At 32.2% G+C, this 17,020-nt stretch overlaps 1 protein-coding gene across 1 annotated transcript in view; it reads right to left on the bottom strand.

Annotated features, from left to right (window-relative positions):
- Positions 1-17,020, bottom strand: part of DACH2 (dachshund family transcription factor 2) — a 687,399-nt gene that overhangs the window by 387,529 nt on the left and 282,850 nt on the right. Inside the window, exon 3 of the mRNA XM_011361163.1 lies at positions 9,970-10,082. Within this exon, the coding sequence (XP_011359465.1) occupies positions 9,970-10,082 (113 nt within the window). The remainder of the gene's footprint in view (positions 1-9,969; positions 10,083-17,020) is intronic.

The raw sequence follows: 17,020 nt of genomic DNA, 5'->3' as shown, positions 1-17,020 counted from the left end.
ATGTATCATTAATGAATATCTTTTCCCAAATAGTCGGTTGTCTTTTTGTTTTGTTGATGATTTCTTTTGCTGTACAAAAACTTTTTAGTTTGATGTTGTTCCATTTGTTTATTTTTGTTTGTTTGTTTCTCTTTCTGAGGAGATATATTGGAAAAGAAATTCCTGTTAGTAATGTCAGAGCATTTACTGCCTATGTTTTCTTCTAGAAGTTGTATGGTTTCGGGTCTTACATTTAAGTCTTCAATTCATTTTGAGTCTATTCTTGTATATGGTGTAAGAAGATGGTCCAGCTTCTTTTTTTTTTTTTTGCATGTATCTATCCAATTTTTCCAACATCATTTATCGAAGAGACTCTCTTTACCCCATTGTATATTCTTACCTCCTTAGTCATATATTAAGTGAACATATAGGCGTGGATTTATTTCTGAGCTCTCTATTTTGTTCCATTGACCAATGTATCTGTTTTTATGCCAGTATCATTCTGTTTTGATTACTGTAGCCTTGTACTATAGTTTGATATCTACTAGTGTGATACCTCCAACTTTGTTCTTCTTTCTCAAGATTGCCGTGGCTATTCGGGGATTTTTATGGCTCCATATAAATTTTAGGATTATGTGTTCTAGCTCTCTGAAAAATGTCATTGGTATTTTAATAGGAATTGTATTGAATCTATAGATTGCTGTGGGTAGTATGGCCATTTTAATGATGTTGATTCTTCCTACCCGTGAGCATGGTATATGCTTCCACTTATTTGTGTCTTCTTCAATTTCTTTTTTCAATGACTTACAATTTTCAGAGAACAGGTCTTTTATCTCCTTGGTTAATTGGATTCCCAGGTATTTTACTGTTTTCGATGCAATTATAAATGGGATTGTTTTCTTAATTTCTTTTTCCGAAAGTTCATCATTGGTTTATAAAAATGCCATTGACTTTTAATATTTATTTTGTAACCTGTTACTTTACTGAATTCATTGATCAGTTCTAACAGTTTTTTGGTGGAATCATTAGGGTTCTCTAGATATTGGATCACGTTTTGGCAAATAACAAAAGTTTTACTTCTTCCTTTCCAATTTGGATAACTTTTATGTCTCTTTCTTGTCTTACTGCTGTAGTTAAGGCTTCCAATACAATGTTGAAAATGAGTGGTGAAAGTGGACATCCTTGTCTTGTTCGTGATCTTAAGGAAAATGCTTTTAACCTTTCCCCATTGTGATGTGAGCTATAGGTTTATCATATATGGCCTTTATTATGTGGAGGTATGCTCTCTCTATTCCCACTTTGCCGAGAGTTTTTATCATAAATGGATGCTAGATTTTGTCAAATGCTTTTTCTGCATCTATTGATATGATCATATGGTTTTTATCTTTCAATTTGTTAATGTAGTGTATCACATTAACTGATTTGCAGATATTGAGCCAAACTTGCATCCCTGAAATAAATAATCATGGCGTTTGATATTTTTAATGTATTGCTGAATTTGGTTTGCTACTATTTTGTTGATTTTTGCATCAATGTTCATGAGAGATAGCAGCCTATACGTTTCTTTTTTTGTAATGTCTTTGTCTGGTTTTGGAATCAAGGTAAGGGTGGCCTCATAAAATGAGTTAGGGAGCTTTACTTCTTGAATTTTTTGGAATAATTCTTTTAAGTGTAAGGTTAGATTATTTATTTGAGTTTTTTTAATTTTTTTCTTGAGGTAGGCTTGTATTGCTATAAATTTCCCTCTTAGGACTGCTTTTTCTGTCTCCCACAAATTTTGAGTCATTGTATTTTCATTTTCTTTTGTCTCTAGGTATCTTTTGATTTCTTCCTTGATCTCATTGATAACCCATTCATTGTTTGGGGTACTATTAATTAATAAAATCAAATAAGTTTCAAATGTATAATTCAATAGTATGTCATATGTATATATTGCATTGTGTGTTCACCACTCAAATTTAGATTTCCTTTTGTCACCAAATATTTGTCCCCTTTACCTTTATGTACCTCCCCCCTCTCCCATTCCCTCTGGTAACTGCTAATTTACTGTCTACAAAGTTTTTTTGTTTTTTTTTTTTAAATAATGTATTTTTAGCAAAGGACTTTGTCAGTCTTTTTCAAATAATGATTCTTAGGCAGCAACCCACAGTTGCATATGATGGCCCTCTAACTACCAGTTATTACCAATTTCCCTTTTTCACCCAATGTTAGTCCTATATGAGAAACTCCCCTTTTCTCTTACTCTGGTTTCTATTTAATATTCATTGCTATCCTGTATGATCCATTTTACTTATTTTTTATTATTGTGATTTAAGTGACTTAATGTACCTTCACATAGGATGCGAGGGGGGAAATGGCTTTTTATATGATTAAAAAGATAGTTATTCTGTGTTGGTTCTTGGGTTGTACAGGTAACACCATTAAAAAGAAAACATTACTTTTGAGCATTCAGAGAAAAAACTGAGGCAAAATTTATCTGGCCTTTTTGTGTTTTCATTTAAAGTTGGAATTCTAATTTTTATTTCTAATAATCATGTAAGAAGTATATCATATGATTCACTAACCCAGATTTATTTTACAAAAAGATTTTTAAAAACCTCTCACCTGGCACTTTCAAGTATACATTAAAAGGATTAAACAAGAGCATTCAGAGAGGAGAAACATACATAAATAACATTTTTAAGCTCTATATTTGGGTACTATCTACAATGACTCAGACATGTGTACAAATGTACAATAAAATTTTGTCAGTTTGAGAACTCAGGGTTTTTTCTACATTGAATACAGACAAAATTAGTTCAAAACATGATCCAGATTTTATACATTGCAGAAAGGAGATCAAAGAAGTTACTCAATGCATTTTCACCAACAGCAACAACACATTAACCAATCCCTACCCGTAACTTTTGGTTGATAATAAAGGCAGGATACCTTACGGTCTACAGATTTTTTAAGGATGGGAACTATATATTAAGGCTACTTTTTGTTACTCATTTCTAGTCACAACATAAAGGTGATGTCTGTAGATGCTAAATCGTTCTACTTTTTAATTTTTTGATAGAAAATAATAGAAAATGTATTTTTCTTTATAGGATTTCTTGAATGATTGATACTCAGTGTATTTTTAATAACTATATAGAATATTTGTATTAACTTAACTACATGCCTTAGTATAATGTGTTATTTCAATATAGTCATCCACTGCCTCCAACAAAAAAATAGAGACAAGGCAGCTTATCATCTCCCAGGCATATTGTGCAATTGAAAGTTTTATCATGCTATTTAAATATACTCTTCTGGGTAAAAGCAAGCTAGCACAAAGGACAGAATGAGTGACACATGTAGTAGGTGAAGATTTGTGTATTTCTTTTTTTTTCATTTGTTTATATATTTGCTTATATTAAACATCTACTAAGTAACAGATATTTTGCTATATTCTTCCTCCCACTTTTTAAATTAAATTTTATTGGGTTAATAAAATTATATAGGTTTCAAGCGTACAATTCTATAACACATTATCTGTATATTGGATTGTTTGTTCACCACCCAAAGTCGAATATCCTTCCGTCATTATATATGTGACACTCATTATCCTTATGTACCTCCCTTTCCTCCCCTGTTCCCTCTGGTAACCACTACTGTTGTCCATGTCTATGAGTTTTTGTTTGTTTGTCTTGTTCATTTGTTGCTTTCAGTTTTATATCCCACAAATGAATGAAATCATGTGGTTCTCGATTTCTTGTCTCACTTATTTAGCTTAGCATGATTATCTCAAGATTCATTCATGTTGTTACAAATGGCAGTATTTCATCATTTCTTATGAAAGTTGTGTATTTCATTTCATGTAAGTTCTTGCATATGATGGGGAAAACAAAGTTTGGGGATATGCCCTGGAGATACAAATGTGTCTTTCTATAATCTACTAGGCTTGGCTTGTGAATATGTGATTTTTATGAGATCTCTCATTTGGAGATGGTTTGAGGATTGACCAGATGGAAAGCATGGCACTGTGGGATATATCATTTATCACAATGACAGTTTGTAGTCATCAGTGATCCTCTCAACATGGGAGGAAGCTAGAACTGTGAATGTGGAGCAGCATTACAGCCAGAATAGTGGAGTTTGGCAACATTTCTATTTCTCATTAACTTAATCATATTAATTCATTAGTCATATATATCAAAGTAATTCACTCAAAAATTGTCATAAGGAACAACTTATAACTGTTTAAAAACAGAAGACTGTTATTAAATTTCTTGGAAAATTATATAGTCCTATCTAATTATACTAGTTGTCCCTAAGTATAAATTTCTATAAGAATGATCAAAAAGGAAAGATCAAAATTTTATTTTATTGAAGTCATATAATCACCAAACATCTTGTCTGTCATATTTAACTTAAGCAGTTCTGATATGATCCTGAAGATTTATAGCTTGAATTTTCAATTCTAAATTTTTACATGAAAGATGTAGTTTAATGTATTTGTAAAAATATGATATTAATGATCAAGAAACCTGGGCTTTGAAACTCTGGCTTCATCCTTACTGTCTCTGAGATTTGAGGCAAGTTATTTAACTTCTTGAAAACTCATTTTCTTCATCTGTTAACCAGAAATATTAATGCTAAGCTGACATGATTGATGAGAGTATCAAATAAGAAAATATTTGAAAATCACTCTTTTTTAAACTTAAAGCTTAACTAATGCATACACTTAGATACACAATAAATATGCAGGAGTGCTTTATAAAACACCATACAGATTATTATCATTAACATCATCATCATTATTATCATCACCATCAGCATCCTGTGTGGTTTGCTTAAATCCAAGTTTACACCTCCACTTACATTGAAATTAAGCAATAGTTTCTGCTCTATGAGCCACCCATGAAAGATGGAAATAATTGGCAGGAGTCTAAAAAAATTGATAGAGACATTTTTAAGTTAAAATAATTATAATGTGTATAGAAAAAAAAAACACTGACAAACATTAACACAGAAATTGGCATTCGGGAAACCCAATTAATCCAACTAATGTAATAAGTGGAGTTCTTGTTATTAAACTGATATAGTTATGCTTTTTATTAGTAGAGGAAATGTAATTGCATGTTAGTCTAAACTCCTCTCTATGGTAGAAAATATCAGTAATTCAACTTCTGGCTTCTATTAGGCCTATGGTTCTTCCTGAGCATGAAAGAAATAACTTAAATAAAATGCAATGACATAAAAGCAGTTACCATTTGTGTGACATGAAGCATGTTTTACAATATTGCTCATTGAAAAACCCAAAGACAGTCATAGAAACAGAAATGTTTTAAGACAATCATCGAGAAAATTTGTTTGTTTTTTTCTAAATTGATCTCTCCTTTTAACATTCGCAAAAGAATGGCTTAAGAGCTTTCTGTCTTCTTTATGACCACTTCTTAGCATCCAAATTAACTGAGAATATGAAATGCATCGTGAAAAGAAAGGAGCACACTGATTTCAATGATGTAATGAAGCTAATTGGCATTATATTATATCATGAAATTGACATCACACTACCAAAACTTGGCAGGATTCTACTTGTGGCTCTGCCAATCCCGAATTGAGTGTTGTAGCTACTTTAATGTAATGGATCTTCATGGGCTCAGTTACCCAGGGACTTGGATAACAGTTGAAATTCTTAAAAATATTTTGTCATAATAGAGCTTGATGAAAAACAAACAAACAAACAAACAAAAACAGTTAAAGAGTTCTCTACTTTTTAAGGAATGAATGCTACAGGAATTTTATCTGAAGCACTTTATTACTTCCTTGTAAGCTGTCAGTTTAAATCTCTCTCAGGCCAAATTCCACATCTGGCTATTCGAAATGCTTCACAAGCTGAGGAAAGGGGAGCAGTCATCTTTTGGGAAATTCAAACGTACACATGACTAATCCATCCTTTCTATGTGATCCAGGGATATTAGCATTTCTGCAAAGCTGCGGAGAAAGATGCGGAGGATATTCCCTCCATTTTTCCTCCATATAGCCCAAATGATTTTACAGAAAATACTATAAAAAGGTATTATTATGTATTAATGTGAAATCAAGGAATTAAGATATGGATCATACAACAGGAACAGAGACAGAAACATGAAAATGAGAATATCAGCAGTTCAATATATGAAGGAAAACACAATCAAACTTCATCATTTTGCAATAAATAGAGAAAATGCTGAATGGAATTTGGAAAAACTATGACTTATAAAATGACTTATATTAATGTGTTGTAATTATTTTCTCATGTTTGATGCAGAATAGATGTTCAATAAATGTATGTTAAATGAAAAGAATGAATAAATATATATCTTTATCTATAGGTAGAAATAGATGGTATAGATATTATATAACTCTGTCCATAGTTACATAGATATAATATCTAAATGAATATCAAAGAATATTGGCAAAAAGAGATCTTATGAGTTTTATCTTAGTGAATAAGACTTATCATAAGTAATTAGTATGTTGATAATTTATATAGAAACAAGAGTTTGCTAAAGTAATTTTTAGATACCTAGTACATTTAAAACCTTCAAGTATTTTAATGACCTCACACCCATGAACACATTCTCACATACACACACATAAATTTCTTGTTTATAGTTTTAATTTGCTAAAAAATATATGTTTATTAATACTAGAGACTTTAGCATAGCTTTCACTTGCATTTTTTGCTTGTAATTGCTAGGGAGAAAACAACAATTTAAAGACAAAATTATATACAAAAACATCACAATATCTTAAAAGAGACATCATGATTATTCTACTCTGTTACATTATATCCCATTTTCAAGTTATAAATGAAAAGAAATAACAAGTTTCATTACTTAGGCAAACGTAGCAGGATTCAAAGGGGCTGCCCCACACATGTGACATTGAAACGGAAGGCAGCAGTAGACTATTTTCACTAACTAATTTGCCAGTTTTATGTAAAAATATACATAGCTGAATAATTATTTCTTTCTTTAAAAAAAATTTTGAAACATAAGGACCTAAAACTGGAAAGCATTGTAAAACATTTCAATAATCATTTGAAAAAAAAGGATAATTCTCAACCTGTTATAACTGTATTAAAAATATCAACCAAGTTCTTCAAAAGAATTTTTCTTTAAATAAAGTTAATGAAAGTGAAGTTTGTAATGTATGGTAATGTCAAATATGTCAAATATAATGTCAAATATGAAACTCGCTGGTAGCTAAATTGAGAATTGATTCTAATTCGATTATCTTGGCTAAAGCAGGAGTAAAGTGGTGTGTTTAATCCAAAATAATGCATAATCCCAGAATTATTTCTATTTGGCTTTACAGAGCATTTCTCTTCTTATATTCGACCATAAGTGAATAAGACATTCTTGGACATGTAAAATAAATTCATGTAAACTAAACTAAGGAAAGGAATTACTGTAGATCTGTGCAGATTCCTCCTCCTCCTGCTGCTTAACATTTTTTTCTGTCTGCCATTTAGACAGAAGTGTTCATGCCTTTCCCCACTCAATGCCTTATCTGTCTTTATCATTTCATTCTAGGCACAAAGAGTTAAAAAGTAAGATTTTTGTTTCAATGACTTTCATAATGATAGATCCAAATCGTAGGAGGGAAGGCCAATACTGTAATCCAAAGAAAGAGGCTCAATTATCTGGTAGGAGGTGAAGCATATATATCAAGTAAATTAGGAAGAAATGGAAACTCACACTGAATTTTCTCATGCACTATAAGACATCATGCTGATGAGGAAGGAATATAGGCTCTGAAGTCTAAACGACCTGGGTTTGAAACCCAGTAATGCCACTCAATTGCTTTGTAACCCTAAGCAATTAAACTTACCAAGCTATAAATTTTTTACCTGAAAAATGAAGACAATATTATAAGGCTACTATGGAAATTAAATAAAGTGTATAGAAAACACTTAGCACCCATGCCTGGTACATAATATGAAGTTAATATGCATTACAAGTTTTCTTCAACAGATAAGGTACTAAAGTTTACTCAAGAGTACATTAGCTTCAAGGCAATTTTAAAATTCTTTTTTTTCTTTAATGTACATGCTCCCTCAAAATCTGGACACAGATCTGATTATTTACAGGGTACTATTTCTAGTCTCCGTCAATGTATTTTAGAATACAAGAAATAGATTATCATTTATTGAACACCAAGATATATCCAGGCACTGTTATCCCCTCTATATTAATTTATACACACAGGACTACTTTTTCTTGTATTAGAATATGTTTGTAACTACTTAAAGTCTACAAAAATCATTATCTAACTCCAAAGGCCCAGTTTCTTCCTAAATTCTCCATCTTAGCTAATGACATCATTATCCAGCTCATCACCCATGCTAGACATGAAGCATCCTAGACTTCATTCTCTTACTTTATATTTTGATTAATTATCAAGTATAATTAATGTTAATTATTAAATGACTCTGAACCTTTATCCACTCCATTGAATTTTCCTTAGTTCAGGTCTCAGTATTTCTCCCTTGAACTGGAGCAACTGACCCTCCTTCCCTTTATTGTTATTTACCCTCCACAGCAATTGTTTGTAGAACATTTACTTAGTTACTTAGCAGTGGTTCCTTTTACCTACAGCAGCTTTTTAAATTTTAAACAAAATCCTATGTGAATTAGGAAATGTAAATTCTAACTGAGGCAGAAGTGGGGAACCTGGAAATTATTCCTCAATTCCATATCAGCCAGTAAAAAAATTCTTAAAAAACACTTTGGAAACCACTGGCCAAACACAATAAATAAAAAACTAGCTTCACAAGATGTCTTTCCCCACCATATTCTAACCAAAACTCCTATGAGTCTCTGGCCTCAAATCTCTGCTGCAGTATCTTCAATTTAATTGTCATACCCCCTATCATACTAGGCTATTCTTCACCAGTGTATATCTGTCTATATAGTCTTCTCTCTGCCTGTACTATTTTCCCCAATTCCTCATTTGTCTAACAGTCTATAAGAGATAGCTCCAAAGTTTCTATCCCCCTGAGCATTAACCAATTTAGCAAATTGATTTAGTTGCTCCCCATCTCTGTGATCTTATAGTACTTGCATGTACTTGTATTATAATCTCTATCATACTTTAATGCAATTATTAGTTTACATATCATTCTCCTTAATTTTTCTGTGACAAGGACTACTACTCATATAATTTTGCATTGTCTAAGATCTAATACCCCAAACACAGTAGGTGCTTTAAATTATTGTATCATTGAATTTATAAAGATCTCATTGTTATTGAAGTCATTTTCTACCATGTAATAGCTTTAATGATTTTTAAAGTTTCAACTAGAGAAATGTTAAGTCTAAGTGTTTTTTGCACTTTTAGGTTCTTTTTTAGAGAATCCAAAAAATTCAATGCTAATTTATGAGACATATTTTTAGGAGAGCACTGTTTATCGCATTGTTCAAGGGAAAGCAATGGATTATTATTTAAGATAATGACCACTTGCACTTTCTTCTTTTCTAATCATAAGGAATGTATCTTCTTTCTATTCTTTAACTGAGAGTAATAACTTGGAAAGATACACAGGTGCCCAGAACCCTTGAAAACAAAAAGAATATTACTGAGAAATATAAGTAAGTAGGTGTGATGCCTCCTATAGGAGGCCTTGAGACAATGCTAGTTTGGCCAGCCCGTAACACATAAAACTATATATCCATACCTGCATCCTTTGATTCCTGCCCGTAACACATAAAAACATATATACACACTCAAAATAAGGCCTTGAAAGGGATTTACTGCAAGAAAATTACAATTATTTTTTTAAAGTCATGTCCATTTGATTTGAGTCACTTGAGTAACAAAATTGCTTTCATGAATACTCAAAAAATTCAATAATGTAACCTCTAGTAGAGCTTGAAAAGCTCTGAAGGACAAGGCAGTTAGATCAATATTAGTTTATTTCAAATGGTGGGCAGTATAAAGAGACAAGGTTGATCATCGAATGAATTTTATTACCTGTTGGAGTGATAAGTCCTGGTGATAAGAGGCCTGGGACTGAATGAGGCAAAAGGCGAGCATTGTCCTGCAACACTCCCAGAGAACGTTTAGGAGGCCTGCCCGGCCTTGAACTGTTGAAAAACAGACAAACAAATATCAGGTTAAAAATGTACTCTTTTTGGAAATACCATCACTTGCTACATTCACCTGCTAAATCTCGTTTAATTGCCAACAGTGTTAGAATTTTATATCAAAGACTATGTCCATTGATTACTAAAAGATGAATATTTTCCTTTCCACTAAATTTTGCAACATAGTTACAGCAAACATTAAAACCACAAAAGATCAATTTCAAGTTTAGATTCCATTTATAAGCCAGCACTTTGCAATACAGCTTACCTGTTGTGAGAAACCAAAATTATCCCTTGCAGTCAAAGCTACACTTGATACCTGCTACTGAGATCTGAGATAGTGACTCACAGAATTAAAATTGTACAGAATGTGAAGTGATTAAGTCTCTACCCAGCATGGCAGAGATTAAGAGTAAAGAGATGAGAGATGTGGAGTAAGACCTTATGCTTATTAGCATTTCCACAGCTGCCAGAAGCCTACAACGAACAAAGGACTCGTGCCAATAGGTTTTTTCCTACCTATTTTTTAAACCAGGCTGTTTAACCAGCAGTGCACTTTCTTGGAGTGGCTGTACTAATTTAACCTGCCACCTTTACAATCTAGGCTGTCTTTTCTCAGATTGATTGGTGTTTTTAACTGATGAGTTGAGGCTAAATTTATAACATTAACCTAACCCATTCCATTTGTACATTCTTCACCCTGATGTGTACAGTTCAGGAATTACAGTTGCAAATATTAATACATAAAATAATGAAATAGAAAGTCAGTATCTGGTCTCTATCTTATACCCTAATACAGTCAGTGTACTGAATACATCATTTTGAGGTTGTCACCACAATGAAGAGGTACATAAGTCATCAAACATTAGGATCAAGTCATTCTAGAGTCCCCCAATATATTTCAAATATTGCTTTCTTCTTTGCCTAAAATATTGCTGTTGCTTTTTTTAGTAGAAATGCAGTTTATAAAGCTGAATAATAGGGCTTTTGACAAAATACTACAAAATACTATATTAAATAACCCAAGCCACAAAAATGTATGAGGTTCAGATAGAGAACATTTCCAAAAATGACTTTTGGTTCACAAAAAAATTTAAGTTAAACCTCACTCTATCAACCTTGCAGTAGCAAAATGCTCCATCAATGTAAGACAAACTCTGTTCTTAAATGAAGACGACTTCTAGCAACCTTACACAGAGGTACCATTATCCAGTTCATTTTTCATACACTGATGGTGTTATTTTCTTTCATTGTACGTCAATATCGTATATCAACCTAGCATGAAATATTCTGTTTTTCTCATTTAACATTTCAATTTTATAAACCGACTCTCTTCTCCTTTCTACTTGATTCTGGGCTATAATTTATTTTATTTTATTCAGTATTGTTACCCTGTATGCCCTTGCTTTCTTTTATGGCTTCCTAACTCTTTTGAAGAATAATGATAAGGAAAATAGCTATTTACTTCAAATGTCCTAAAGGATCCCAAGATCACTGAACGATCTTCATCAGGATATATCCAGTCATTAGAAGAAGTAAAAGGCCAGTTATCTTGTTGAATAATCTTTATCAAATCTATACTACTATTTAAGTGCTTCTTTGTGTTTTTCCATTTGTCAGAACTCTAGCCTACTAATTTTATTCGAGCCCACCTAATTATTCTGTACTTTTCCAATGTAAACATTTCAGTGCTGTCTTCATGCTTATGATCACTTTCAGACATGCTCCTTCCAGAAGTAAGCAGCCTAATGCTCCCTCTACTTCCATATGATGAGCCAGCTGTTGATCTATACTTTGAAAGCTAAAAGGTTTAACTAGTTCTGTTCCAAATTTCTTGGTCAATCTCACAATTAAAAGTAGTTATTTTTTGAATAAGCTGATTCAGGTTTGGAAGGCATTAAAGGCCTTTTAGTCTGGTAGTTCTACCTTAAATTCCAAGATTTGAAAAAACTGATCAAGTTTCCAACCATCAGATCAATATTGGAGAATTCATGACTTATGTCACAATGGCTTGGTATTATTTCCTACACATTCTATAAACTGGGAGAATCATATTCTCCATCCTAATATTCTTTTTAGTTTATAAGTTTATGATGTTGGTGCGATTGTGTCTCTCCAATTAGAATGTAAGTTCCATGGAAGTAGAATATATGTCTGATTTTATTTGTCACTGTATCCTGAGCAATTTTCATGGTGCCTAGCACACAGTAAGGTACAATAAATGATTAATTAAATCAGTTCATTAATAATGACAGGAAATATTTTACCGTTGCTATAATTTCCAAATATTCCTTAGATTGTCCTATTCTCCTTAACCACATGAATCACATGCCAGCTGCATCATTTAATTAGCAGATAATCATTTTTAAGTCTTAGACCCTACAGAAATTACAGGACCTTCAAAATACGATCCATTCAAATCTGACTACATACAAAGTTAAGGAAGAGTAGAGGACACTATCTTATGTCTGAGGTGTCTAACAAGCTTCAAGATTCACTCATGGACTCAAAATCTCTGGAGTTATACATGTGCACTTATTCAATTATCCAATAAACGAACATGCAGTTCAGTGTATGTCTGGAACTGGAACTAGGTATCAGAGTCACAAAAGGTTAAAATATGAGCTTGACAAGGTCAGTGGTTTGTTCTGTTTATTCTTTGATATATTGTGAGAACTTAGAACACCCTCTGCCTTTGAGGAGCTTATGGTAGAGATATGTCTGACACGTTATTTAAATTTTATGATTAACTCTTTAATAAGTATGATCATTTTATATCTACTTCCAAACTTGTTTAAACTTATTAGAGAGCAAAAATCACATTCAGATTCCTTTGTTTTTACTCTTGGAAAGAAGACTTGGAGCTCTAGAGTAAATGATTTAAATTTAAGTTTGTGAGAGTGCTTTATAATCAATAGAGCCCCATAGTAATGTAAGATAGCTTTATTTTTACTTTTAGACCTAATGATCCTCTATAGTAAGACGCTCCTACCACTAAAGTTTCTGCATTTTCTTTCAAATAACACAAGCCTGACAACATGATGAAAGATTATAGAGGACTCTGTAGAAAGTTGGTAAAGATCATTTTTGATAGATGATCCTGCCATACTTCTTATCCTTAAAATATTTATTAGCATCAGGCAGATTTACATATTAATCAAGACAAATAAACATGTGGTGATTTAACTAGGAAACTATTATTTGTATGACAATTTAATCAGCATAGGTTGAAAGGTCCATCATTGCAGCATCCTGTTTCTGCTAAAATATTGATTGCATTACTGATTTCAATAATGCTTTTTTTTACAGGCTACAAATAACTATGTAATTACTCTTTAATTGAATGATAATTACTTGTTGGCAATTATTTGTTTTCAGTTTAATTGCAAGGTTATTTGTACTCTGTAAAATAAAACAGACCTTTTCTTAATGTTCCCATACAAACGGCTCAGTGGATTATCACCCATAAACACCACAAATGAAAGTTGTTAAAGTACATGGCAAATAACCCCCTAAAATAGCAAAACTTTCATTAAATAGTTCAGCTAAATGTTTGAAAGATTCAGCTTTATGAAATCAACATTAGGGGTAATATTTATAGGTGGTTTGGTGGAAAATTATTCCAAAAAATCACAATTTTCTCTGAGCCCAGGGCACCTTTTAGCAAAATTGATCTTGATATGTATTTTACCCTTCATTCCATAAGCTTCTTTAGAGGAAATAAAATAATAACACAACTTGAAATATATATCAACAGTATTTCATATTTCTGCAGTTGAAGTGAATTACCATCAGAGCATTACCTTGCAGTTTATACACTTTATAGAGCTGGCAGTTCCCTAAGAGGGAAATTCAGTAAGTCTTCTGGTGTCAGCAAGATATGCTGCATTCTATGATATACTTACTTGAAGTTGTAATAGATAAAGTAGCTGATACTTAGCTCATTAAGATTATGAAATTTCACTGTTGGAATTATTTTTATTTCATGTTATCAGCCATTCACATATAAATCAAAGAGTAAGCAACTTAGTAAGGTCAGTGATTTTGTTGTTTCAAAGAAAAGAAGTCTTGTTAATATATTCATTAGTCATGCCATGAGCCTTCAAACTATGTAATATAAATCATATGGTCAGATATGATTTAGTAAGGAGTCATAAGTCATGTAATCCTCTTCAATGAAAGGTTGACTTACTATTTAAAAAAAAACACATGTAACGTTCTGGGACAAACTGAGCAAATTGCTAAAGATATAATATCACCTAAAGGTGGTATGAGCATCATCTTGTAAGGACCACTGCAATTAGATTCCTGAAGTGGGAGCTGTTAACAATGACCTAGGGTTTCCTTTCCAGAGCTATCGCTGATATTTATAATCCCTTAATAGCCTCTGAATGTGTCTTTTTTTTCTCTTTACTTACATTAGAAGCCATGAAAACCAAGAATGACGTTAGCCTTGAAGGTGTTGTTTACCTGACTGAAAGTGCTACTCTGACTTTCAGTGTGCTTGTTAAACTAAATAAGAATCTTTTTTTTTTAATTTGCCAGAACAGTAAGACTTTTAATTGCATCGTGGATTAATAATAATCTCTTAGGTCTGACATTTATTACAACATTTCAAGCATGCCAAAGGTAGTTAAACTCTACCTGACCTTTTAGTGTTTATGAAGAAAAATAAACTCTGACCTTATAGCAACCTGAATCCATCTTCTTTCAGTGTTGGCAACTGATCACTTATCTAACTATTGCACTGGATTGTATTCCCAACCAGATCAAAGGAAGCAACAATCAATTCAGCAACTGGGAAAAAGTCATCCATGCAAAATGAGCAATTAACATTAATCATATATGAAATTGTTCAAGTTGATAACTGGAACCTGGTCACTATGGTAACTCTCATAAAATGGTGCTTATGTTAAACTGGGCCTCAATCAGCCCTTGGTTCATGGGAACATAAAATGTGGTTCATCATGTCTCTAAGAACTATCAATATAAGGAACAAACAATACACCAGAGACAAGGTTATTTATATTTCATTATCGTTTCCTCCCTTTTTCAGTTCTTGTAGGTATACCCAAAAACTTATATTTGGATATATTAAAAGCATCAACACCAGCATTATGTTAGAGTTAGAGGAGTTAAGGAAATTATCTTTAACATAAGGGTGTTCGGGTAATGAAGGAAAACTCCCACTTGTTATTGGGTCAATTTAGGTTTATGCATTAAAATTATAATAGTAATAAATTGAATTATTTATAGATATTATTTGAAATTGTGGTTTAATTTCCTTGCTAAGACTAAATTTCTGTTTTTCTTCAATAAATCTGATGTAATAAACAGTTAGGAGTTGACTACTCACTTGATAGAAAGCATAACTGTGAAGATAATTTTTACTTCATTTACTTGACTCTTCCCTATTTAAATCAAATATGCTCTAGTGCTGGTGTTAGCACCTTTAAATAAGTTTACTTTTTGTCATAAATTGGCTGAATTCTAATATACTTCTTAGTATAATTAACAAAGATTATATAACAGAAATGCTGGTATATGACCTGAATTCTGAGCAGCTGTTTTTGTACTGCTTGTGTAATCACTATTAACATCAGTAGAATCAATGCACCTTAGTAAATCTTAGAGTAAATCAAATTAAATAAACATTTCTCCTTCTAAGGCATAGCATATCACGGCCAGACACATGTTGTTAAAATAAAGGCATTCTTGAATTCAAAGAGTATATCATTGTGTGAAACTTCTTATATTAAGGGAATGGATAAGAAGTTAACATTCACATTTGGATACATTTCACTGGCATCTCAAATTCAACATATGCCTCCCAAAATCCCACTCTCCACACCTTCCTTCTCTTGTTTGCCAGCAATACAGGCATGCTCTTAGTAACGAAAACTATAAACTTGAGGATAATTTTGATTCTCTCTCATCCTCCCTCTTCACTTTCAGTCTTTAATTTTTGTTCCTCTGTAATATGTGTTGTAAATTTCCATTTCTATCCATTCCTATTTCAACACCCTAATTCAGGCCTTGATCATGTCACACTCAGGTTATCTTAAACAGGTTGCTTCATTGTTCCAATCTACTCTACATAAACCGTGTTATAAATTTTAGTGAAACATCTTTCATTATGTCATCTTTTGTTTTAGAACCTTCTATACTTCCAGACTACCTACAAACTAAAATCTAAATGCCTTAGTCTAGTCATCTGCCTCAATATATCTTTCCTCCATTTTCTCCAATTACTTTTTTAACATTACTTTTTTTATTTTTCAATTACAGATGACATTAAATATTAGATTATTTTCAGGTGTACAGCATGGTGGTTAGACATTTATATAACTTACAAAGTGATTCCCCCTGATAAGTCTAATACCCCCGACACCATACGTAGTTATTAAAATATTATTGACTATATTTCAGATGCTGTACTTTACATCCCTGTGACTATTTTGAAACTGCCAGTTTGTACTTCTTAATCTCTTCCCTTTTTTCACCAAACTCCTTAACTCCCTTCCCACACAGATACCATCAGTTTGTTCTCCGTAACTATGAAATTGTTTCTGTTTTATTTGTTCATTCATTTTGTTTTGTTTTGTTTTGTTTTGTTTTGTTTTAGATTCCACATATAAGTGAAATCATATGGTCTCTTCGGGCAAGAGAAATAAAAGCAAAAATAAACAAATGGGATTACATGAACCTAAAAGGTTTTGCACAGCAAAGGAAACCATCAACAAAAGAAAAAGACAACCTAATGAACAGGAGAAGATAGATATTCAGCAATGATACACCCAATAAGAGGTTAATACTCAAAATATAAGAAACTCATAAAATTTAACACCAAAAAAGACAAACAATCTGATTTAAAAATGGGCAGAAGGCTTGAATAGACATCTCTCCAAAGAGGCCATACAGATGGCCAATAAATATAT

This window comes from Pteropus vampyrus, unplaced genomic scaffold, assembly GCF_000151845.1.
Source record: "Pteropus vampyrus isolate Shadow unplaced genomic scaffold, Pvam_2.0 Scaffold63, whole genome shotgun sequence".
NCBI lineage: Eukaryota > Metazoa > Chordata > Mammalia > Chiroptera > Pteropodidae > Pteropus > Pteropus vampyrus.
The sequence above is the reverse complement of the archived record's forward strand: the minus strand, read 5'-3'. Positions and strand labels throughout refer to the sequence as shown.